This window comes from Balaenoptera acutorostrata, chromosome X (assembly GCF_949987535.1).
Source record: "Balaenoptera acutorostrata chromosome X, mBalAcu1.1, whole genome shotgun sequence".
NCBI lineage: Eukaryota > Metazoa > Chordata > Mammalia > Artiodactyla > Balaenopteridae > Balaenoptera > Balaenoptera acutorostrata.
In genome coordinates this window covers 61,629,661-61,652,511 of record NC_080085.1, presented here as the reverse complement: position 1 = coordinate 61,652,511, position 22,851 = coordinate 61,629,661, and the positions used below count along the sequence as shown (strand labels likewise).

Genomic DNA, 22,851 nt, shown 5'->3' with positions numbered 1-22,851 from the left:
GCCAATCAACGTTTATCTCCAGAGGCGGAATCGGTTTTCCACGATTTCTTCGATCTTATTGGCTACCGAATGCGAAAGACTTGAGTTCGTGTGAACGACAGATGGGGACAAAGAGCGAGGCTTTGTACCGAGTGCGCATGCCCAAGTTGCGTCCGCTAGAGGCGGAAAAGGAAGGGGGGAGGGGGATAAAGGGTTGGAAGGAGAAACATCAACGGACTGACTGAAAGACCGAAAGACCAAGTGATGGGAGGGGGAAAGGAGAGGAGAAAAAAGGGAGAGAGAGGAAAGTGGAAAGAGAGTGAAACAGAAGGGGAGAAAATGTGCGCGTAGGCGTGCTCTGAGAATTCCTGCACTGCGCCTGTACAAGCAGCCAGAGTAACAATGTCATTGTATTCAGTGTAGTAGATCTAGACTTTTCCTACTGAAAAAATGCCCCGCCATGTTTCTTTTTTCACACTTCCTCATTAGGGCTTGCACTCTGACACTCCTTACTTAATCTGATTTTCTAGTTGCTTCTCCTGCTGCCAGGTTTACTCCTAAAGCCCAGCTGAAATAGTCATCACTATGGCTATGGTTATAGAAAGGGATGGGGGATGGGGGATCGATACTTTAGTCTCTGTGTGATTACAAAGAATTGTAACCAGTACCCTCATTTCCATGGTAACCAGGGAACCCAGCAGTCCAAACATCACTATTCCCATGATTTACAGAGAGACTCAACAGGTGTCATCATTGCCATGGATACATTGTAGGCCTCCAGATCAGACTGATTCTATATTCCAAAGGATGCCAATTAGGTAATCACCTTCATTTTTCAGTAACGCCTAACTAGCCCTGTGGTTAATCAAGGGCTACAACACTCAAGTGATAGGTGTTTGTAGTTAATTCCCACTAATTAACTAATTCACACTCAAGGTTTCAGGGTGTTCCGACTGGCACCACCTTATGTGGGGACACAGTGATCTAGAGCCTGTCTAGAACCTTCTGCAATGACAGAAATGTTCTATATCTGCTCTGTTCAATACAGTAGCTACCGGCCATATGTGGCCATTGAGGTCGTGAAATATGACGAGTGCAAGTGAGGAACTGAATTGTTAATTCCATTTCATTTTAATTAGCTAAAATTTAAGTAGTCACATATGGCTAGTGGCTACCATATTGGACATATCTAGACCAATGGAATTGTTATTTTTGAGAATAAATAACACCTCTATTATGAAAAAAGAATTCCTCTATTCCGAAAAAGGCATTTTTTCTTGCTTACAGAAAAAAAAAATCAAACAATACCCAAGAGTAAAAAGAGAAAAGTCTCTCCCTCTATTCATCCCAGTGATTACAATTATGACATTATTGCATTTCTATTTTCTATGTTTGTACTGTCCTGGTCAAAGGGAAAACTTCATACCTTTTTATACATGTAGGATTAAGCTATACATGCTTTTCTGAGCCATGACTTTCTCACTTAAAATACTTTAGCTATCTTTCCATATAGATGCATAAAGATCTATGAGGACTTTTCATATCAAATATTTTATAGACTCCAGCATGATGGTTTCTAGTATCTGTTAAGTGAAAAAATACATAGTTACAAAAAAGCTACTATGGGACTTCCCTGGTGGCGCAGTGGTTAAGAATCTGCCTGCCAATGCAGGGGACACGGGTTTGTGCCCTGGTCCGGGAAGATCCCACATGCCATGGAGCAACTAAGCCAGTGTGCCACAACTACTGAGCCTTCGCTCTAGAGCCCGCAAGCCACAACTACTGAGCCCGCATGCCACAACTACTGAAGCCTGCGTGCATAGAGCCCATGCTCGGCAACAAGAGAAGCAAGCCACTGCAATGAGAAGCCTGCGCACCGCAACGAAGAGTAGACCCCGCTCGCCGCAACTGGAGAAAGCCCACGTGCAGCAACGGAGACCCAATGCAGCCATAAATAAATAAATAAATAAACAAATAAATAAAGCTACTATGGATTCAATACCATTTTAATGAACTTTTTAAAAAAAATAAATTTATTTATTTATTTTTGGCTGTGTTGGGTCTGTTGCTGCGCGTGGGCTTTCTCTAGTCGCGGCGAACAGGGGCTACTCTTCGTTGCAGTGAGCAGGCTTCTCATTGTGGTGGCTTCTCTTGTTGTGGAGCACAGGCTCTAGGCACACAGGATTCAGTAGTTGCAGCACACAGGCTCAGTAGTTGTGGCTCGTGGGCTCTAGAGTGCAGGCTCAGTAATTGTGGCGCAAGGGCTTAGTTGCTCTGTGGCATGTGGGACCTTCCTGGACCAGGGCTCGAACCCGTGTCCCCTGCATTGGCAGGCAGATTCTTAACCACTGCACCACCAGGGAAGTCCCACCTCCCAGGTACCTACCCAAGAGAACTGAAAACGTGTTCACATAAAAGCTGGTAAAAGTGAATGTTTATAGCAGCGTTATTCATAATAGCCAAAAGGTACATCAACTGATGAATGGTTAAGCAAATACAGTATATCCGTACAATGGGATATTATTCAGTCATAAAAAGCTAATGAAGTTCTGATACATGCTACAACATGGATGAATCTCGAAAACATGCTAAGTGGAAAAAGCCAGTCACAAAAGACCACATATTATATGATTCTATTTATATGAAATGTTCAGAATAGGGGAATCTATGGAGAAAAGAAGTAGAACAGTGCTTGCATAAGGCTTTGGGAGATGGGGAGATGGGGGAAGATAGCTAAAGGGTACAAGGTTTCTTTTTAAAATGATGAAAATGTAAAATTGACTGTGGTCATTAATGGTTGCACATATCCGTGAATATACTAAAATCCATTAAGTTGTATACTTTAAATGGGCAAATTGTATAGTATATGAATTCTATCTCAATAAAGCTCTGATAAAAAAAAAGAAAGTATAAGTGGGACCTAAAGAAGTAATAATAACCTAAGTTGATTTCCCAAGGGACAGCACCATAGCAAAAAGTCCTGTAGAGATCCTGGAACCCATATGGACCCTAGGGTGTGTGTCTCATAAAGTCAGTTGACCTCCTGTGGAGTAAATTAGGATATGTTGCCTCCCAAGCTGGGAGAGATGTTTGGACAGGAGAGAGTGAATGTTAAAGAGTGGCGTGTAGTCAGAATCACACTAAATCAGACTGCCACCATTGGAGTTGCTGATAAGGAGGAAATAGGCATGCTTTTACTACATTTCACTCATCCTTCTTCGTTTCTTTTAAATTTTCAAATAATATTGTGTTTTAAAAATTTCTTAGCAATACAAAAAGAATTTTGCTCTCAATAGAATATTCGTTTGATAATTTTCACTGAAGCAGTGTTGTTGACTCTCTGCTTAATTTTTTTATTGACGTATAGTTGATTTACAATGTTGTGTTGATTTCTGCTGTGCAGCAAAGTGATGCAGTTATACATATATACACAATCTTTTTTATATTCTTTTTAAAATTATTTTTATTTATTTTTGGCTGCGTTGGGTCTTGGTTGCTGTGCGCGGGCTTTCTCTAGTTGCGGTGAGCGGGGGCTACTCTTCGTTGCAGTGCGCGGGCTTCTCATTGCGGTGGCTTTTCTTGTTGTGGAGCATGGGCTCTAGGCACGCAGGCTTCAGTAATTGCAGCACACGGGCTCAGTTGTTGTGGCACGCAGGCCCTACAGCACGTGGGCTTCAGTAGTTGTGGCTTGCGGGCTTAGTTGCTCCGAGGCATGTGGGATCTTCCCAGACCAGGGATGGAACCCATGTCCCCAGCACTGGCAGGTGGATTCTTAACGACTGCGCCACCAGGGAAGTCCCTATATTCTTTTCCATGATGGTTTATCACAAGATATTGAATACAGTTCCCTGTGCTATACAGTAAGTAGGGCCTTCTTGTTTATCTATTCTATATGTAATAGTTTGCATCCACTAACCCCAAACTCCCACTCCTTCCCTCCCCCAACCCCCTCCCCCTTGGCAACCACAAGTCTGTTCTTTATGTCTGTGAGTCTGTTTCTGTTTCATAGATAGATAGGTTCGTTTGCATCATATTTTAGATTCCACATATAAGTGATATAACGTGGTATTTGTCTCTTTTTGACTTACTTCACTTAGTATTATCATCTCTAGGTCCACCCATGTTGCTGCAAATGGCATTATTTCATTCGTTTTTATGGCTGAGTAGTATTCTTCTTTTTAAAGATAAAGATGAAGGTTCCTTATCTTTGCCTGCCTGCCTTTGCTCCCCTCTTGCTTCACTCTTACCTCTTTCCTTATATTATAGAAATATTACTACAATTTGAGTTCATTGAGGCTTTTATTCCCCTCTCTCTCCCTTATTCATTCGTCCACCAATTCATCCAACAAACATATCAGGGACTATGCTAGATGCTGGAGATAGAGATGAGTAAGAACTGGTCCCTATTGTTGAGGAGCTCACAGTCTAGCATTTCCCCAAAGTCTCTCTAAATGCATATTTCCTTTTCTTCATTCCATGGTACTTTAGAATGGTATAAGACATTAAATAAGAATCCATATGTTTCCAGAGTTGGTTCTAAAGAGTGAACTTCACTCTAATCAAATGGCTGCCAAATAGTATCTCCAGTTGTTTGATCAAGTTACATGTAGCCTTGCCTGTCATAAAAAAATAATAAAAGTTTGACACCCAGCAGTAGTTAGTTAAGTAAAGCATGGCACATGCAAATGATGGAATAATATACAGCCATTACAATTATGTTGTAGAACATATTGTACAAGATAATTCCAATTTTGTAAAAAAAAAAAAGTATGCAAAAAGAAAACAAAGGACTGGAAGGATATACATCAAAAAGAGTAGTGGTTATCTCCAGGTATGATGGATAGGATAAAAGTGATCATTGCTTTCTTCTTCAGACCTTCTATGCTTTCCAAAAATTTTACAGTGAACATTTATATTTTTGTAATCAGAAAAGGATATATATAATTAAAATGAAAGAACTCTCATGAAGACAGGGACTGAGTTTTTACCTGTCTTATAGTGTTTACAGAGCTTTAGGAGTGCTTTATAAATGGTGAATAACAAGTAACAGAATTGAGTACTATGCCATAAATGTAACAAGGCTGAAAATGAGTGTTGAATTGCAGGCCACACTCTTACTCAACACCTTCCCTGTCGTCCCCCATCAGCCCATTTATGTTAGAGCTTTTCATCTGTGGCTGATACATACTCAAACCTATCAACTATGGGCACTCTTGGCTTACTAAAAGAGAAAAAGTAGATATTTATTTTAAGGACATGAAGCTTCCAGGGTGTGAAGTCCCAAACCTTTCATAAGTCAGCTCTATTTCTCTTATAATAATAACAAGTATCTATTAAACACCTGCTATATGTCAGGCAAGTGCACACCTCACTTAATCTTAGTAGCATTGCTATGCGGTATCATTATCCCCAGTATTTCTTTCCAGTCTTTTTCTAAGTATACATGTATATAGAATTTCTCTACAAAGTTGGTATCATATTTTAACTCCTATAAAAAAATGTAACATTATATCTGGAGTGTTTTCATGTCTCATTTGCTTTTTTAATAGACTTTATTTTTTAGAGTAGTTTTAGGTTTGCAGCAAAATAGTAATTTGTAGTAATGGTTGTTAATTACTACATCCAGTGTATGAATATAACCAAAATTGATTTGACCAATTTTCTATTGTACATTTAGATGGTTTTCTTATCTCTGTTTTAAAGATGAGAAAAATAAGACCTGGTGACTTGACAAGAGACAAATCCAAAGTCAACTGGTTAAAAAGCAGGCAGAGTTGAGATTGGAATTCTGGTCTATCTGTCTCCAGAACTCATACACATTGCCTCTGAATACACCATCAGCCCCCTTTAGATTATCTCCCCTCAATTTGAAACCAGGCATTCTCCACAACGAGAGCAGTCAAGGATCCAAGCATGTGTTGAGAAGGGCAGGCAATACAAAAGAACGACATGACCCAACTGAGATGGAACAAATTGAAAATGCAAAAGGAGGTACAGGGACACAGAAATAAGCAGAAGGTGTGAGATGGATACACAGTATACTGGTTAAGATAAAGAGAAAGCTGCGTTTGGGAAACCTAAAGGGGAGAACTCTTGCTTTTATCTCTGTATATAGGAGAGAGCAAAGATAACCTCAAGGCCATGGGGGGAGCCAGGAAGGATAAGGTTTCTGAGAAGGTGAATGAGACAAGAGAGGATAAAACTCCGGAGGACTACAAGGCTAGGAGAGGCTTAGTGTGGGAAGGAAGAAAGGCCCAGGGCAAAGAGGCAGGCCAGAGCAGGCACTGGACACCAAACCTAAAAATGTGATGGGACTCCCTTCCAGCCTGAGCCTCTTCTAGTATCTCAGATACTAAATACTCTCCAGCACTTAGGGGTCGGAGGGGTAAAGTGGAGAGAGCGGGGATTGTAAAGTGCTCTAACTCTAATGGGGACTGAGAATGGATCCTGGCACACATTTTTTAAAGCCAGTAGGCCTAATGCTAATGCCCCCTCCCCCTACCCCACTTCCCTAGCTTCAACCCCAGCCACACCCACACGCTAAGGACCATCCAGGAGGGGGAGTGTGTGTGTGCGCGCGCGCGTGCGTGCTCGTGCCTAAGAGAGCCTGAGAGACAGAGACGAGACAAAAAGAGACCGGGAGAGAGAGAGTGCGCGCCAGAGTGGGGGGGGGGGGGAGAGAGAGAGAGAGAGAGAGAGAGAGAGGGACAAGGACAGAAAGAGGGAGGGAGGGAGACAGAGACAGAGAGACAGAGAAAGGAGGAAGGAGAGCTGTCGGCCTCGGTGAGGAAAACTACTGAAGAGATAACGCTGGGGGCTCCTGCGCGAAGACTCAGGGAGAAGATCTCAGAACTTACCCTAAGACCGTGGAAGGAGTGGGGGAGTGTCTTTGCAGGACCTGGTTTTGGGGTCATCAGGCAGTAACGGCTACTGCATAGGCGTTGTCACTGAGCCAGAGCCATTTAACTCGCCCTGGGTGGCTGGAGACCAGGCTTAAGACACCCCACAACTCTGAGTCTCAGAATGGTTAGGGGGGCCCGAGGCTGCAGACAAGGGGAGGAGGGGCACGTGAGGGTTGGGTCACTGCCTCCCCCCACCCTTCGCTGTCACTCATTACCCCAACAGTCGCCCAGGGGGCGGGCCCCGGAGAGGTGGGGTTGGGGGGGAGGGTAATCTTGGCAGGCGCCTGCGGCATGGCGTAGGTAGGGACTGTTGAGGGGGGCGGACGCCGGGGGGTTGAACACGAGTGGGAAGCGGAGAGAGACACGGGGAGGGGGAGGGGACCGGGAACCATTTGAATGAGAGGAGGGGATCACGGGTAGAGTGGGCTCCAGGAGGTAGGGCGGGCACGGGTGTTGACGGGGGCCAGACTCTCAAGCCAGGTAAGGGAAGCAGGTGCGTAGATCTGTTTTTTGTGGGTTAGTGTACTCGGCCCTTTGGTGGAGAGGGGGTGCCGCCTTCCCCGGGGGCGGGCTTCCAAGCTCCGGAGGCTAGCTTTTCCTTCTCAACTAACGGGGCCCCGGGCGGGGGCTCAAGCTCCATCTCCAGTGCCGACGTTCCACTCCACAATTTCCAGGCGTCCACTGGGCTGGGAGTCTCGCGCCGGGGGCCGGCGCTGTCTCGCGAGCCCCCTCCTCGAGCCAGCCAATGGGGTTGGTTGCTGGCGCCGCCCGCCCGCCTGGTGCAGAGCGCTGGGCGCTGTGAGCGGCGCTGCCATTTAAAGGGGCCGCGACCCCTGTCCCGGCTGCTAGGGAGGGAGGTGGAGAAGGAGCGCGGGGCCGTCGCTGTCTGCAGTTCTAGGCTTGTAGCCGTTACACTAACCCTGCCGCAGGTAGGGGTCGAGCCTGATCAAGCCGAACCGAACCTGCAGGCGGGTTCTCGCAGTAGCCGGGAGGGGGGTCTAAGGAGAGATCGTAGCTCCAAAATGTCTTCCTGTAAATGCCTGAGGTGGGGGGTGGGCAACAGGAGAAGGAGGACTAGGGGAGCAATAGGAAAGGGGGACTGGGCTGAGGAAGTGGGCGACCCTGAAAGGTAACTGCGGGGGGAGGGGTTAGGAAGGGCAGTTTGTGGGGGCGAGGGAAGGGCTGAGGGAGGACCATGCAACGCGGGGAGGGGGGGTGGGGCCAGACAGGGTGGGTAAAGACTGGGGAACTGGGGGGCTCTAGGAGAGAGGGGAGGGGATAGAAACTGAGATCGCGGGGGCGGGAAAGGCTCCTGTTGGCAGCGGCCCTGGGAGACTCTAAGGGGGCGTTCAGCCCGAGTTGTGGGGGGGAGTGAAAGGTGAGGGGGGAGGGGAGCTGGGAGTTGCAGTGGGGTGGCGGGGGCTAGGCGGGCGGGTGGAACGACGGACTGCCTGGCGAGTGGGGCACAGGGCCAGGGCGGGGGACGCCTCTCCCCACAGGGGGCGCTGTATGTTGGTGGGGGGAGTGGTCATTTGCACTAAAGCCTGTGGAAATGCTTGTCGGTTGTGGTGGGGGCGATTCAAGAGAAATCCAAGTGGATGATGGGGTGTGTCCCAGAACCTATATAAGAAGGAATTCTGGCGAAGACCACCTCTTCTGTCCTCTTTTCTACCCCTAACCTACAGCCCATATCCAGTCATCCTCATGGACCCCAGTGATTTCCCCAGTCCGTTTGACCCATTGACCCTGCCAGAGAAGCCCCTGGCTGGAGACCTTCCAGTAGACATGGAATTTGGAGAGGATCTACTGGAATCCCAGACTGCCCCAACTCGAGGATGGGCCCCCCCTGGCCCTTCTCCATCCTCAGGAGCCCTGGACCTGCTTGATACCCCTGCTGGCCTGGAAAAAGACCCTGGAGTCCTGGATGGAGCCACTGAGCTGCTGGGGCTGGGGGGGCTGCTCTATAAAGCCCCCTCCCCCCCAGAGGTGGACCATGGTCCTGAGGGGACCCTTGCATGGGATGCAGGAGATCAGACCCTAGAGCCTGGACCAGGGGGCCAGACCCCTGAGGTGGTGCCACCTGACCCAGGGGCTGGGGCAAATCCCTCTTCACCTGAGGGGCTACTAGAGCCTTTGGCTCCAGATTCTCCAATAACCTTGCAGTCCCCACATATTGAAGAGGAGGAGACCACCTCCATAGCTACAGGGCGAAGGGGCTCCCCTGGGCAGGAGGAGGAGCTTCCCCAAGGGCAGCCACAGAGCCCAAATGGCCCCCCCAGCCCTTCAGTGGGAGAGACTCTGGGGGATGGAATCAACAGTTCTCAGACTAAACCTGGGGGCCCTAGCCCCCCTGCACACCCTTCCTTGCCAGGTAGGTTGCCTGATCAGCTGGAAAATCAAGGATGGGGAGAGGGTGGGGGTAAGGAGGGTGGCTGTGTGTTTGGGGAAGAAGTTGTGGGAGGAGGGTGGAGAGATAAGAGTAGGGATGTGCATGGAAGAGTGGGGGGTTTGGAAGGAGGAGTGGGGGTGTGGTGAAGAAGGTTAAGGAAAGTAGGGGTAGGGGGAGCTCAGTGGCTGTGGAGGAGAAATAGGGGTGAGGTTTCAGGGGAGTGGGTTGAGAAGACTGGGTTTGGTGGCAGAGGTTCCCTTTTTCTTCCCCCAGTGGGCTTTTGGTACCAGGGTCCTCCTTCCTTTGGGATTTGGGGAGGACACCAGGCTTCTTGGTTCTAAGATCTTTCTAGCTGTTTTGTTCTAGATGAGACTGGGGTTTCTGGGTTTGATGAATGATAACTAGGCTCTGGAGCCGCCAAGTGCATAGTGATTTCAGAGGAATGGTAGACATGCAGGGCCTAGGATTGTGTCTCTGATAGGGGAGGGCCAGCCTAGACTTGAGAGGCTCGCATTTCTCCCCAATTCTGCCTAGTGTTGTGCCTCTCCCAGGCTGTGACCAGGGTCTTAGGGCTTATATAACCACCTGAGTCCAGGGGAACCTCCCCATACATTAATGCTTCCTTCTTCCCTTGCTACCTTTGGGTGGTTGCATTTGTTTTTGTTGATAAACTATAAATGCTTGATGAAAGGTGTGTTACTTGTGTTTCCTTAACTCCCAATGATTGGGACAGAAAGCTGGTGGGAAGGTAGGATTTTTTTCATGGAGAATAGCTGCGCGCCGCTCCCCCACCTTAGTGCAGAGCTCAAGGTAACCCTGAGAGGGGCCCCAAGAAGCCACAGGCACTCGAGTTTTCCCTTTCAGTTTTGAGTAAGTTCTTCCCCAGGAATGGAGGCGGGGGTTGGGCCAGGGAGGGGGTGGTGAAGGCAGGCTCAAGATTTAGGTTGCTTTCTGCTTCCTTTGCAGGAGATGGCCTGACTGGGAAGGCGAGTGAGAAGCCGCCTGAGAGGGTGAGGGGGGGAGGGGATTGGAAGGAGTCTGGTTCCCCCTGTAGCTCTGGGAAGGACAGACCCTTCATTTTCCCTCCCAGATGTTGCTCTGTGGAGGGTGTGTGTGAGGAGAGTTAGGAGGAGGGAGGGAGCGCTTGTGTCTATTGCTTCTTAAGGAGAAAGTCCAGCCTCCTTTTCTCCCCTCCTCCTAAGGGCAGGGCCAAGGGTCCCTACTCTCCCTTCCCCCTCCTATTTCTGTACCCCCCCCAAACCCTGTACTAGCGCAGCTGGCCCTTTAGCCTGCCCCTGGTGTCAGCTTTCCTCCCCTCCCCATGTTTCCAAGGTGCAGAAGAGAAGCGAGCGCGTTAGAAGAGTAGAGCCTCCAAAACCTGAGGTTGTGGATTCCACTGAGAGCAGTGAGTAGGCCTTGAGGAAGTGTGACCCAGTGGGATGTGGCGGGCCATGGATCTCCTGGCTCCTGTAGTGCCGCACTCTGCAGAGTGCGAAGCGCCTGTCTCTGCTCTGGGTTGGCATGGGAACCAGGGGCAGTGGGGGAAATTGAAAACAAGAGCAGTGAGAATGGAGTTTCCTGTTTCAACTCTGCCATCCCTGTCCCTGAATCTTCTCCCTTGGATCCCTCCCTTCCCCTCCCTGGGAGGTTACAGAGTAACTAAGGGAGAGTGACACCGGGTGGCTTGAGATTCCAATGTAATAGGGGCGGGGTATAAAGCCAAGGACTGCAGGGATTGGGGATCCCAGGATCAGCTGAGCTACCTGTTGGTCAGGTGATAGCTGGAGGCCTGGTCCCTCAGCCTTTTCTCCCCGCCCCTCCCCCCTCCACTTCCTCAGTTCCAGTGTCAGATGAGGATTCTGATGCCATGGTAGATGACCCCAACGATGAGGACTTTGTGCCATTCCGGCCCCGGCGCTCTCCTCGCATGTCCCTACGCTCGAGCGTGGCACAGAGGGCTGGGCGCTCAGCGGTAGGCACCAAGATGACTTGTGCCCACTGCCGGACACCACTGCAGAAGGGCCAGACGGCCTACCAGCGCAAGGGGCTGCCACAGCTCTTCTGCTCTTCATCCTGTCTCACCACCTTCTCCAAGAAGCCCTCCGGCAAAAAGACCTGTACCTTCTGCAAGAAGTACGTGAGGGTCCCGGGCTGTGGGGAGGGCAGGGATCGGGCTGGGAGTAAAGGTTGAGACAGAGACTATGTTGGCAAGAACGTAGCAAAGTGGAACTGGGAGAGAGGTGACTTAGGGAGGGGGTCCGAGAGTATTTTGGTTCTGTGGTCATTGATCCCAGAGGAGGGAGGTGGAGGCTGATGAAATGAGAGGGTGGTACTGAGTGAATGTGCAAACCTGTCCCCACCTCCAGGGAGATCTGGAACACCAAGGACTCAGTTGTGGCGCAGACTGGTTCAGGAGGCTCCTTCCATGAGTTCTGCACGTCTGTCTGTCTCTCTCTGTATGAGGCCCAGCAGCAGCGCCCAATCCCCCAGTCTGGGGATCCCGCCGATGCCACTCGCTGCAGTATATGCCAGAAGACTGGAGAGGTGAGGAAGCTCGATGGGGGCTGATTTACAGAGCCTGGCCAGCCCTGAGCTGCCCCTGCAATCCTGGGGCTGCAGGGGCCAGGCCCTGTGGAAGAGGGGAGTGGGGAGGGGAAGCAGCCATCGTGAGGGAGCGTATTCAAGGATAGAGCTTCTCCAGGATGTGTACAGCTGGCCTTCCTTGCCTCCCAGGACCTCACCATCAAGTCGGCAGCCCGATGTGCAGGTTGGGGGGTCCCTGGGCCCACTGTCTGCTGTGAAGGTCTAGGGTGAGGCGGGGCGGGCCGTCCTTGCACTAGGGTGGGTGGTGGTGGCCAGGCCCCAGCTCAGGGGGTGTGTGTGTGTGTATGTGGCAGGTCCTGCACGAGGTCAGCAATGGCAGCGTGGTGCACCGGCTCTGCAGCGACTCTTGCTTCTCCAAATTCCGGGCCAACAAGGGACTGAAAACCAACTGTTGTGACCAGTGTGGGGCTTACATCTACACCAAGACCGGGAGCCCTGGCCCCGAGCTCCTCTTCCACGAGGGCCAACAAAAGCGGTTCTGCAACACAACCTGCTTGGGGGCGTACAAGAAGGTGGGGCCGAGGGAGTAGTGCATTAGAGGGCTGTGGAAGGGGGTGCGGTCCTTGGGTGAGAAATAAAGGTGCCTGACGGGTCGAGGGCTGGGAGAAATAAAACAAATAAAGGGGGTTTCAATTGTATCTGTTATGTTTTATTTTTGAAGCTGGCTGGTGGATACACAGGTCTTTGTTATCTCATCATCTATACTTTTTTTGTATGCCTGAAATATTTCATGTTTTAAAAATTTAAAAAAATAAAAGTGAAGGGACAAATCCAGCCTCAGCCTCTCCTTCCCCATCCTCACAGAAAAACACACGGGTGTACCCATGTGTCTGGTGCAAGACCCTGTGTAAGAACTTTGAGATGCTATCCCATGTGGACCGTAATGGCAAGACCAGCTTGTTCTGTTCCCTGTGCTGTACCACCTCTTACAAAGTGAAGCAGGCAGGGCTCACTGGTAGGTGCAAAGCCCTCTTCTCTGAGACCCCTGCTGGCCTTCCTTCCACCTCCCATACTCCCTTCTTCTAAAGTAACCCCTGCTGCCCGACTTCAGCCCCAATCACATCTTCCCGTGGATTTCCTGTTCCATCTCTGCACTGCCTTACACCTTCTGTGTGCTCTCTCTCTCTCTCTCTCTCTCTCTCTCTCTCTCTTTCTCTCTCTCTCTCTTTCTCTCTCTCTCTTTCTCTCTCTCCTTTTCTCTCTATGCCCCAGGCCCTCCCCGACCCTGCAGCTTCTGCCGCCGCAGCCTCTCTGACCCCTGTTACTACAACAAGGTTGATCGCACAGTCTACCAGTTCTGCAGCCCCAGCTGCTGGACCAAGTTCCAGGTACTCCAAACCCTGGACCAGGGATAAAGGGTGTGGCGACGTAGAGAGGGTATGAGATTTGGGGTAGGTAGGCCTGGGCAGAGCAAAGAACAAGCCTGACTTCCCCTACCCCTACCCGCCCACCACACACATCTTGCCCCTCCCTTACTTGTCTTCCTTCCCTCCAGCGCACAAGCCCCGAGGGGGGCATTCACCTGAGCTGTCACTACTGCCACAGCCTCTTCAGTGGCAAGCCTGAGGTCTTGGACTGGCAGGTAAGATCCCCACCCCCACCCACATCTTGCTACACAGAGACATCTGTCTGAAGGGGTCCTTCCACTTGGCTCTCGCCAGGTCCAGATGTCACAGCCCTGCCCTCCCCACCCTGTGCCCCCGTCCCAGGACCAGGTGTTCCAGTTCTGCTGCCGTGATTGCTGTGAGGACTTCAAGCGCCTTCGGGGTGTGGTGTCCCAGTGTGAGCACTGCCGGCAGGAGAAACTCCTGCATGAGAAGCTCCGATTCAGTGGGGTGGAGAAGAGCTTCTGCAGCGAAGGTAAGGAGATGGGGAAGGGGCAGAGGGCTCTGTACCTCACAGCTGGGGAGAATGGCAGATTAAGTAAGGAGGGCTTGCAGAGTGGTCCACGGGGCCAGGGCCTTCTGCTCAGGATGCTCTACGCCGTCTGTCCCCAGGCTTTGGGCACGGGAGGTTGTTAGAGGGTTCAGGTGCACTGCCTTGAAAAGGTTGGGTCTCACGGCCATGGAGATTTCTGCGTCTCTGGACTCTTCCCTCTCGCCCCCTTTCCAGGCTGTGTGCTGCTGTACAAACAGGACTTCACTAAGAAGCTGGGATTGTGTTGTATCACTTGTACTTACTGCTCCCAGACCTGCCAGCGCGGAGTCACCGAGCAACTGGACGGCAGCACCTGGGACTTCTGCAGCGAGGACTGTAAGAGCAAGTACCTGCTGTGGTACTGCAAGGTAAGGGGGGCAGCACGTTACAAAGGAGGGAAAAGGCGGCAGGGAGCACGGGCTGTTGTGCTGCCATCAGGGTGTGGGCCGATCTCCAGGGAGGGGGCTCCGGCTTACCCAGCCTCCAAGGGGAGCAGCATGGCTTATCCCAGGGCAAAGGGCCCACCCAGCACATTTTAGGGAGGCAGGTCTGACCATCCTGTTGACACCCTCAGGCTGCCCGGTGCCATGCCTGTAAGCGCCAGGGGAAGCTGCTGGAGACCATCCACTGGCGTGGGCAGATCCGTCATTTCTGCAACCAACAATGTCTGCTGCGTTTCTACAGCCAGCAGAACCAACCCAACCTGGATACCCAGAGTGGGCCCGAGAGCCTCCTGAACAGTGAGTCCTGGGCAGGGGGCACAGTCTGTTAGAACTGGCCTGGACTCTTCTGATCCTGGGCCTGGCCCCTTTCTGCTTCCTCTCCCGCTTTCACCTCATCCCTGGCCAGAGGTCCTGGTACTGCGTTCTCTTTCAGCTTCCGGACTGTAGAGGTACTAGAGGAGTCTCGTTTAAAGGTTCTGAGAGTTTTAAAAAAAAAAAAGGTTCTGAGAGTTAGATCCTACTGATTTTCTATAAGGGATTTATTGTAGGGAATGGGTACCTGCCCAGGTAGGGTGGGGCATATGGGGGCTGTGGTTAGTTTTAAGAGAGAAGGAAGTGTTGGCATAAGCTCTGCCTTTAGTGAGAGTGAAGACTGTTGTTTCTAGAATGTTACCCCGGCCTCTCCGCACTCCAGGGGTACTAAACTCCTGAGGGCCATCTAAATGGAAGGCCTTAAATTATGGGTCATTGCTGGGACACTATTTTTCATCCTTGGCAGCCAGGAGCAAAGAATCTTTTGGCCCACTATTGCTGGGACCTAGACAAGACTAGACCTGGGGGCGGGGGTGGAGGGAAAATTTGAGACTTCCCATTCATATTTGGTGTTCTCTTAATGAAGCTCTCCTGGAGCAGGGGTGAGGAAAACGGAGAGCTAGTGCCTCAGATGAGAGCTTTCGTTTGCTTTGATCTACAGGTCAGTCTTCTGAGGCGAAGCCCCAGACACCCTCTCAAACCAAAGTGGAGAACAGCAACACTCTAAAGACCTCAGAGGAAAATGGGAATCTGGGCAAGGTCAGGGCAAAAGCCAGGGGGGAGGATGGTCTCAGAGGAGGGTACCGTAGTCAGCGGCACTAAAATTCCTTTGTCTCTGCAGATCCCTGTGAAGATCCAAACAGCCCCTGCTGCTCCCACCCCTCCTCCACCCCCACCGCCCCCAGCAACACCCCGCAAAAACAAAGCTGCCATGTGTAAACCACTGATGCAGAATCGGGGGGTCTCCTGCAAGGTGGAAATGAAGTCCAAAGGGAGTCAGACAGGTGAGTGAGGGTGCCGAGATGCCACAGGCTGTGTTCCTTGGTCTTGGGCCTCCAGCCCTGTGCCTGGGAGCTGGACGAGGGGGTTTCTTAGGTGGCCGAAGCATCCTGCATATTGTCATCCTAGAATCCCAGAGTTGTCTCTCAACATTTGGTTCAAGGGCAGTTTTGTGACACTGAGCACGTGTTAGAGCTTTGGGGGGGTGACAAGCACCAGGTCCTGGGTCAGATGTGACCCATCTGGCAGGCGCTCTGAGAAGACCCCTTTTTTGTCAGCAGAAGAGTGGAAGCCACAGGTGATCGTGCTGCCCATCCCAGTGCCCATCTTTGTGCCAGTGCCTATGCATCTGTACTGCCAGAAAGTCCCGGTGCCTTTCTCAATGCCTATCCCGGTAAGTTTTCCTGCCCTTCCTGGTGGGGGTCTCCTTTACCCTCCCAGGCTTGAGACCCACCCTGCCCCCTCCCTCTCACCAGCCGTTCCTCTCATCTGCTGGTGTGGTTCTTGGCGTTTAGTTGGGATTTGTGCCTCCAGGTGCCTGTGCCCATGTTCCTGCCCACTACCTTGGAGAGCACAGACAAGATTGTGGAGACCATCGAGGAGCTGAAGGTGAAGATCCCTTCTAACCCCTTGGAGGCCGACATCCTGGCTATGGCAGAAATGATTGCAGAGGCCGAGGAGTTAGACAAGGCCTCATCTGACCTTTGTGGTATGCCATGGACAGCGGCGGTGAGGGAGACAGGGTGCTGCCAGTCTGTCTCTGCCTAAGGGGGCGGAGAGTGGTGATCTCGGTGCCTGGCGGGATGGGGGAATAGTTGGGATCAGCCCCTGAAAGCCAGTTGAGGGCGCCAAGTAGGAGCTGCAGGAACTAAGCCAACCTCTCTGCCTCCCAGATCTCGTGAGCAACCAGAGTGCAGAGGGACTTCTGGAAGACTGCGACCTGTTTGGGCCAGCTCGGGATGATGTCCTGGCCATGGCCGTCAAGATGGCCAATGTGTTGGATGAGCCTGGGCAAGACTTGGAGGCGGACTTCCCCAAGAGTGAGTAGGATTCAGGGCGTGCCCGCTGTGTACAGTAGCATTTGCACCGTCAGGAAAGGAGTGTTGCTTGTTACCCCGAGCCTGACCCTAAACCAAAGACTCTCACAGGGAGCGGTGCCGGAGATACCAGGACAGGCAGACCATTCTATGCTTGAATCTTGTTGGTTTTTTTTTAATTGTGGTAAAACACATAACATAAAATTTACCATCTTAACCATGTTTAAAAGTTTACAGTTCAGTAGTGCTAGGAACGTTCCCATTGTTGTGAGTTTTTGTGTGTATGTCCCTCTGAGCACGTTCTCAGTATATAGCTTTGTCCTGGTGACTACGATGAAGCTGTCTCGGAGGCTCATCTCGAGTCAGGTGAACAAGTAGCAGGGGTGGGGTGGGAGGACTACGGGGCTGAGGTCTTAGAAAATTGATTTCTTCTTCCTTTCCCCTCTAGATCCTTTGGATATTAACCCCAGCGTAGATTTCCTGTTTGATTGTGGCCTGGTAGGGCCTGAGGATGTGTCTACTGAACAAGACCTTCCCCGAACCATGAGGAAGGTGAGGGCTGGGGCTGCTGTATCCACAGAAGAGGGATGGAGGCTCAAAGGGCGGGGTGTGGGGTGGCTTTCATAGCCAAGTCAGCAGCCTTAGTTTCGCCTTCCCTAGCCTCCTTTCTCCACCACTGTGAATGCTAAGGTACAGCCAAAGTCTGCTCTCTCCCCAGTTCATCAGAGGTTATAAGAGCTCTTCCTGGGGTTCTGCGCTGTGGAAGCTTGCTGTGTTCTTTCATCAGTCCCCACCTCCCCTGGTGGTGAACACTGTCCTGACTAGCTTCCATGGTGCCCTGGCCTTACCTCCACCACTCCCTCCTTTCTCTTCCCCTCCAGGGTCAAAAGCGGCTGGTGCTTTCAGAGAGCTGTTCCCGGGACTCCATGAGCAGCCAGCCTAGCTGTACTGGACTCAACTATTCATATGGTGTCAATGCTTGGAAGTGCTGGGTGCAGTCGAAATACGCCAATGGAGAAACCAGCAAGGGTGATGAGCTGCGCTTTGGCCGTAAGTACCCAGGGGAGGAGGAGGGGAAGGGGAGCAGGGGCAGGGCTGTGATTCAGCTGTAGATGTCTACAAGTGATAAGGCTGTGATCACTTAAGGGTATCCTGTGAAGATGGGGAGGAGTTGCAGAATAAGGGGAGCTGCTGTCTAGGTTTCAAGGCTGAGGGCTCTTTGTGTAATTGGTGGGTTTGTTCTGGAGCTGGACGTGACTAAGGGGTGAAGGGGTTAATGGTAGAGCTAAAGGAAATTCTTAATGTGCAGTTGTCTTAATGCCAGCCACCTCCACTGTGTATCACTGCAGCCAAACCTATGCGTATCAAAGAGGATATTCTGGCCTGCTCAGCTGCTGAGCTCAACTACGGTCTGGCCCAGTTTGTGAGAGAAATCACTCGACCCAACGGTGAACGATATGAACCTGACAGTATCTACTATCTGTGTCTTGGCATCCAACAGGTACCCCTTGCGCCCTGCCTCACCTGCCGTCACTTAACACAGCAGGCAGGGTCCCACCAGAAATGATCCCGTCCCACTCCCTGTTCCTCACCTTGTTTCCTGCCTTGAGCAGGCAGCTTGCCTTTCATCTCCTACTCTAGATACGACAAGAAATGAGAATACTCTTCTAAAATCAAAGCTGTGTTCCAGGACTTTTGTCCAAGGAGCAGTCTTCATTGCTCTGCGGGTCCCTTTGTCATCCTGAAACCCACTTTAGGAGGGGAGGGATGGGCAGAGCTGGGTTCCCTGAGTGGTGGGGTAATGTTTGGTTCCCAATGGGAGACGTCAGCCATGCCTCAGCTGACAAGGGGGTCTGGGCTTGTGAAGAAGCGGCTGTGACACATCTCTTCCAGACTTCCTCCTCTTCCAGCAAGGCCTCAGCTCCTCAGAGCTGTAGGTATACCTGGGGAAAACCACTCTGGATCACTAAATCCAGCACCTGTTTCCCATGGGCTCCTAACTGTCAAGGTCGCCATGCCTGGGGCCTTCGGCCTCATCGTCTTTCCTCTAGGGCCTAGAGTCTAGCTCTATGTGTGTCTGTTTTTCTTTTTCCAGTACTTGTTGGAAAATAACCGAATGGTGAACATTTTCACGGACCTTTACTACCTGACTTTTGTTCAAGAACTCAACAAGTCTCTGAGTACCTGGCAGCCCACACTCCTCCCCAACAGTAAGGGACAGGGACTTAGCAACCCCTCCGCCCTTTCCTCCGTTCTTCCAGTGCACCATTCTGAGTCCAGGGCTCTTGGGTCTGCCACTCTTCACAAAAGGGTCTGAGCGTAGACGTGTGTAGTTGGGTGCCTCAGAGTTAAGAGCTAGAGGAGCCAGAGCCCCTGTCCTTGAACATAAGGAGGCGATCAAGACTTAGGTCTGAAGAGCTATCTCTGGGACCCAAAATGGTGACCAGGGTTTGAGTGGTAAGTGAAGGAAAAAAAGGAAGAAGTTGTGGGACTCCTCAAGGTTTACGTCGACCTGCCTGTAACGAGGATGGTGAGCGAAGCTCTGAATGCAGGTGGAAACTGTTAAAAAAACTATCCCCCCCAAAAAAACCCCACCCCAAACCGAACCAAAACAAACCCAAAAATCCAGCCCTCCTGTGCAGTATAGTGAGGCGTCAGGGTTTTACATGCAATGGTCCCTTACCGAATGAGTCTGGCGTGCCCAGTGCTTGTGAGCGGGACATGTGGGAGCAGAAGCGGTTGGGTTTGTGTAGTCAATCCCTCCTGACCAGCCTCTCCCCCTTGCCCGTTGCAGATACGGTGTTCTCCCGAGTGGAGGAAGAGCACCTTTGGGAGTGTAAGCAGCTGGGGGTCTACTCGCCCTTTGTCCTTCTCAACACCCTCATGTTCTTCAACACTAAGTTTTTTGGGCTGCAGACGGCTGAGGAACACATGCAGCTCTCCTTCACCAACGTGGTGCGGCAGTCCCGCAAGTGTACCACCCCTCGGGGCACCACCAAGGTGGTGAGCATCCGCTACTACGCCCCCGTCCGCCAGAGGAAAGGGCGAGGTACGAAGCTGCCCCCTCCTTTGCTTTTCCCTCTCTCTGCCCTCCCCTTCCGTGCCCCACCGTGCCACCAGGTTGGCCCTCTCCATTGCCCCCAGCTTCTCTATCCTTCCGTTCCTGGGTTTGCAGAAAAGATGAAAACAGCCAGTCCTTCAGTCCGATGGGCAGTGGCTATTGCATAAATAGGAGGTTACCCAGCTGCCTGTTTCCCACTTTTCCTCATTTCAGGGCAGTTTACTTTTGGGGCTTGGGGGGGTTGGACAGGTGGGAAGCTGTTGGGTGGGTTTGGCTGAGGGGAAGAGTTGACAAGAGTGAATGATAGCCTTTCTGTCACTCTTAGCTAGTGGGCATAACTGCCACAGCACCTTGGTTTCCATTCTGGCCCTGGAATCAGTTCCCAAGGTCCCTTCTGAACCTGAGCCTCTACCAGGGCTAATGTGCCAGGGGCTGGGGCCATCGCTGTTTATCCCGGAAGGCAACCCCAATCTTGCGGTAGGGTCTGTTTTGTCAGTTTGTCCGTGTAACTTCTGAGATCACCTCTTCAGGAAATCAACTTGGGGAAGATGATGGAGACCTTAGCAATGAGAACCAGGGTTCACTGCAGAGCAACACCCTACAGAGCGTTGGGTTGGTACAGAGAGACTGACAGACTCTTCTTCTGCCTTTATTTCTCCATGAGACTGTTTTGTGTCCTGAGGCCTTCCCCCCGTGCCCTGGACTGTGCTCTTGGAGGTGCCTCGTTGAGACTGCACTTTTAAGGAGTCTGGTTCATTCGTCTCCTCCACAGACACCGGTCCTGGGAAACGGAAGAGAGAAGACGAAGCCCCCATCTTAGAGCAGCGTGAGAACCGCATGAATCCCCTCCGCTGCCCTGTCAAGTTCTATGAATTCTATCTCTCAAAATGGTGAGTTGGCAGGTTCGCAGGAATGGCATAAGCGGGGGGGACCCACAGGCTCTACTTCGCCCAGGAACTGATCTCTGTCCTCCCGCCCCACCCCCACCCCCACCCCCACCCCCACCCCCACCATTGCAGTCCCGAAAGCCTCCGGACTCGCAACGATGTGTTCTACCTGCAACCCGAGCGGTCCTGCATCGCCGAGTCACCTCTCTGGTATTCTGTGATCCCCATGGACCGCAGCATGTTGGAGAGCATGCTCAATCGCATTCTGGCTGTGCGTGAGATTTATGAGGAGCTGGGTCGTCCCGGGGAGGAAGACCTGGACTAAGCCCACGTGCTGCCCAGATCCATCTTTCACACCAATGTCTGTCCCGTGGCCACGTCCCACAGGGCGACTGGCCCAGGAACCAATGCTACTCATTCTGAAGGGCGCTGACTGCCCTTTTCTACTCATCCATTCCCTGCCTTCCCTAGGAATCCCTGGCTTTTGTCTTCTCCCAAACCACTTGACAACCACAGGGCCCCAGTCCTCTGTACTGAGGGACTGGTCTCCCAGTGATGGGCAAAAACCAGCTAGGCCATTTTCTTTATGTTTCAGAGTAAACCCCTTCTCCTGGGGCCAGACTCTGGGTGGAGTGTTAATGGCTCTGGTGATCCTGTTGGCTTTGGGTTTCCTGACCCATCCCACATAGGTAAAGGCCCTTCTTCCTAGGTTTGGCCAAGGGAAGAACCCAGCTGCCTTCTCTGCCCTGTGCCCACTCCCTTCTCTACTCTTCCCCGGTACCAAGCTAAAGGGTCTTGTATGAAAGATACGAGAGAAACCATGAAAGTAACGAGGGGACCATTTACCTAAAACACAGAGCTTAGGCAGTCTTCCCGTCCCACGAGATAACTGGTGGTTGGAACCTCCTCGCCACCTTGTTCCCCATCTCCACCCCTGTAAGCATCAACCCTTGGTGCTGCGATTAAATAAAATCTTCCAAATGCTTTCTTTCCCTCAAAGGCAGAGAATGACTCTTAAGTATGGGGAGCAGACTCCTGTCTCCTTGGTTTATGTGTTTGTCTCTCTCTGCCATCTTAGGTTGGCATGAGCCATGGTGTCAACATGCTTAGCCCCCTTCTGTAACTGCTTCCCTTTAGTTCAGTGGACAGAGTTCCCAAGGCAAAAACTACCTTGTGACTTGGGTTGGGGCTGGGTTCCCCACTCTTGTTCTTCCCCCATCGTGAGAGCCAGGCCTAGCCTGTGTGGGCCCTGGGTCATGCAGGATGGGATCTGTAGTCAAAGGATAGGTGAGGAGCTGTGGGCGTGGGTCCTGCCCCCACTGCCTCCATCTCCTCTCTTCCCCATCTTGCCTCTGTAGTTCCAGAAAACTCTTAGCATCTGGCAAAGGGGGTACCCAGTTCTTTCCCTGTTGGCTTTGCTGTTCCCCCGCCTCCTTTTTGTGTTTTTATAACTGTCACCAGTTTAGCCACTGTTTAAATTGTATATATTGTTCTGAGGCGCCTGGCCTGTCCCTTCAGTGAGCCATGCCCGCCCTTGTGTTGTAGTGAGAAGCTGTTGTCACGACTAACCTTCTGTCTCTGGAATTGTTTGTTTCAAATAAAGAGTTAAAATTGTCTTTTGCCTTCACTGGGGGAGGGAGAGCAGTGTATGGAGGGGTGAGGGATATAGAGGAGCAATGCTGGACCACTTCGGATCTCTCAAGGTATAAAGAAGTGAGGTGTCCCACCACAGGTTGAGAATCATTTTTACCCAGCTCACTGAACGGACCCACTAGGAGTATGGTCCTTGTTATAACAAGTTTCCAAACACTTAAGGGAAAAATTTATTCAGCAGCTGTCTATTAAGAACCTACTGTGTTTAAGGACCTAGATTCCATTTTTCGGAGAAGACAGAGATTAACTAGACCGGGATCCTATCCCCAGCAGGCTCCCGGGCTAGAGGGGAGACAGAACGGTGCACAGTTAGTTGCAAGACAGGCAGAATGAAATAAATACCTAGTGCTATGGGAGAGCAGAGGAATAAGGAACTCATTTCAAGTTTACAGGGGGGTTGTGTCCAAGTTCACGAAGGGAGGTGGCATTTGACCCGGGCCTCCAAGAGTAGGTAGGAGGGGTTGGGGGACCAGCACAATCAAAGGCTGCGATTTTCTAACCCGGGAGGGACAGGATCAGATCTGTTGCTTTAGGGAGGAGATCCCTGGGACAATATGAAGGATCGGGGGTGGGGCAGATCTGAAGGCCAGGACAGCAGTGAAAGGAGTGTGGCTAAAGAGATTCTGTGAGCCTCGATGGGGACAGAGAAGCAAAAGAGAGGATGAATT

The 22,851-nt window shown here is 51.3% G+C and overlaps 1 protein-coding gene across 5 annotated transcripts; it reads left to right on the top strand.

Moving 5' to 3' along the window:
• The first annotated feature begins 6,667 nt into the window (after positions 1-6,667).
• ZMYM3 (zinc finger MYM-type containing 3) lies at positions 6,668-22,146 on the top strand. Of its 5 annotated transcripts, none has more exons than XM_057537742.1 (25): positions 6,668-6,762; positions 8,567-9,252; positions 10,237-10,280; positions 10,603-10,675; positions 11,109-11,403; positions 11,637-11,814; positions 12,168-12,386; positions 12,679-12,829; positions 13,087-13,202; positions 13,370-13,456; positions 13,584-13,734; positions 13,987-14,159; positions 14,366-14,531; positions 15,208-15,305; positions 15,388-15,550; positions 15,827-15,939; positions 16,080-16,254; positions 16,439-16,585; positions 17,031-17,134; positions 17,464-17,632; positions 17,932-18,083; positions 18,678-18,792; positions 19,377-19,631; positions 20,416-20,533; positions 20,663-22,146. In XM_057537742.1, exons 2-25 carry the CDS (start codon positions 8,586-8,588, stop codon positions 20,853-20,855), a joined length of 4,122 nt encoding a protein of 1,373 aa, XP_057393725.1. In that variant the 5' UTR covers positions 6,668-6,762; positions 8,567-8,585; the 3' UTR covers positions 20,856-22,146. The 5 variants fall into 5 exon arrangements, with proteins under 5 accessions (XP_057393725.1, XP_057393724.1, XP_057393723.1 ...); XM_057537741.1 differs by lacking the exon at positions 6,668-6,762 and adding an exon at positions 7,144-7,181; XM_057537740.1 differs by lacking the exon at positions 6,668-6,762 and adding an exon at positions 7,263-7,361.
• The last annotated feature ends 705 nt before the right edge of the window (positions 22,147-22,851 follow it).

Excerpts from the sequence above, each read along its gene's own strand:
- ZMYM3 (XM_057537742.1), top strand. The coding sequence starts at position 8,586 with ATGGACCCCAGTGATTTCCCCAGTCCGTTTGACCCATTGACCCTGCCA. Across the intron at positions 10,281-10,602 it reads GTGAGAAGCCGCCTGAGAGG|GTGCAGAAGAGAAGCGAGCG; the intron begins GTGAGGGGGGGA and ends CATGTTTCCAAG. Across the intron at positions 14,532-15,207 it reads GCCCGAGAGCCTCCTGAACA|GTCAGTCTTCTGAGGCGAAG; the intron begins GTGAGTCCTGGG and ends TTTGATCTACAG.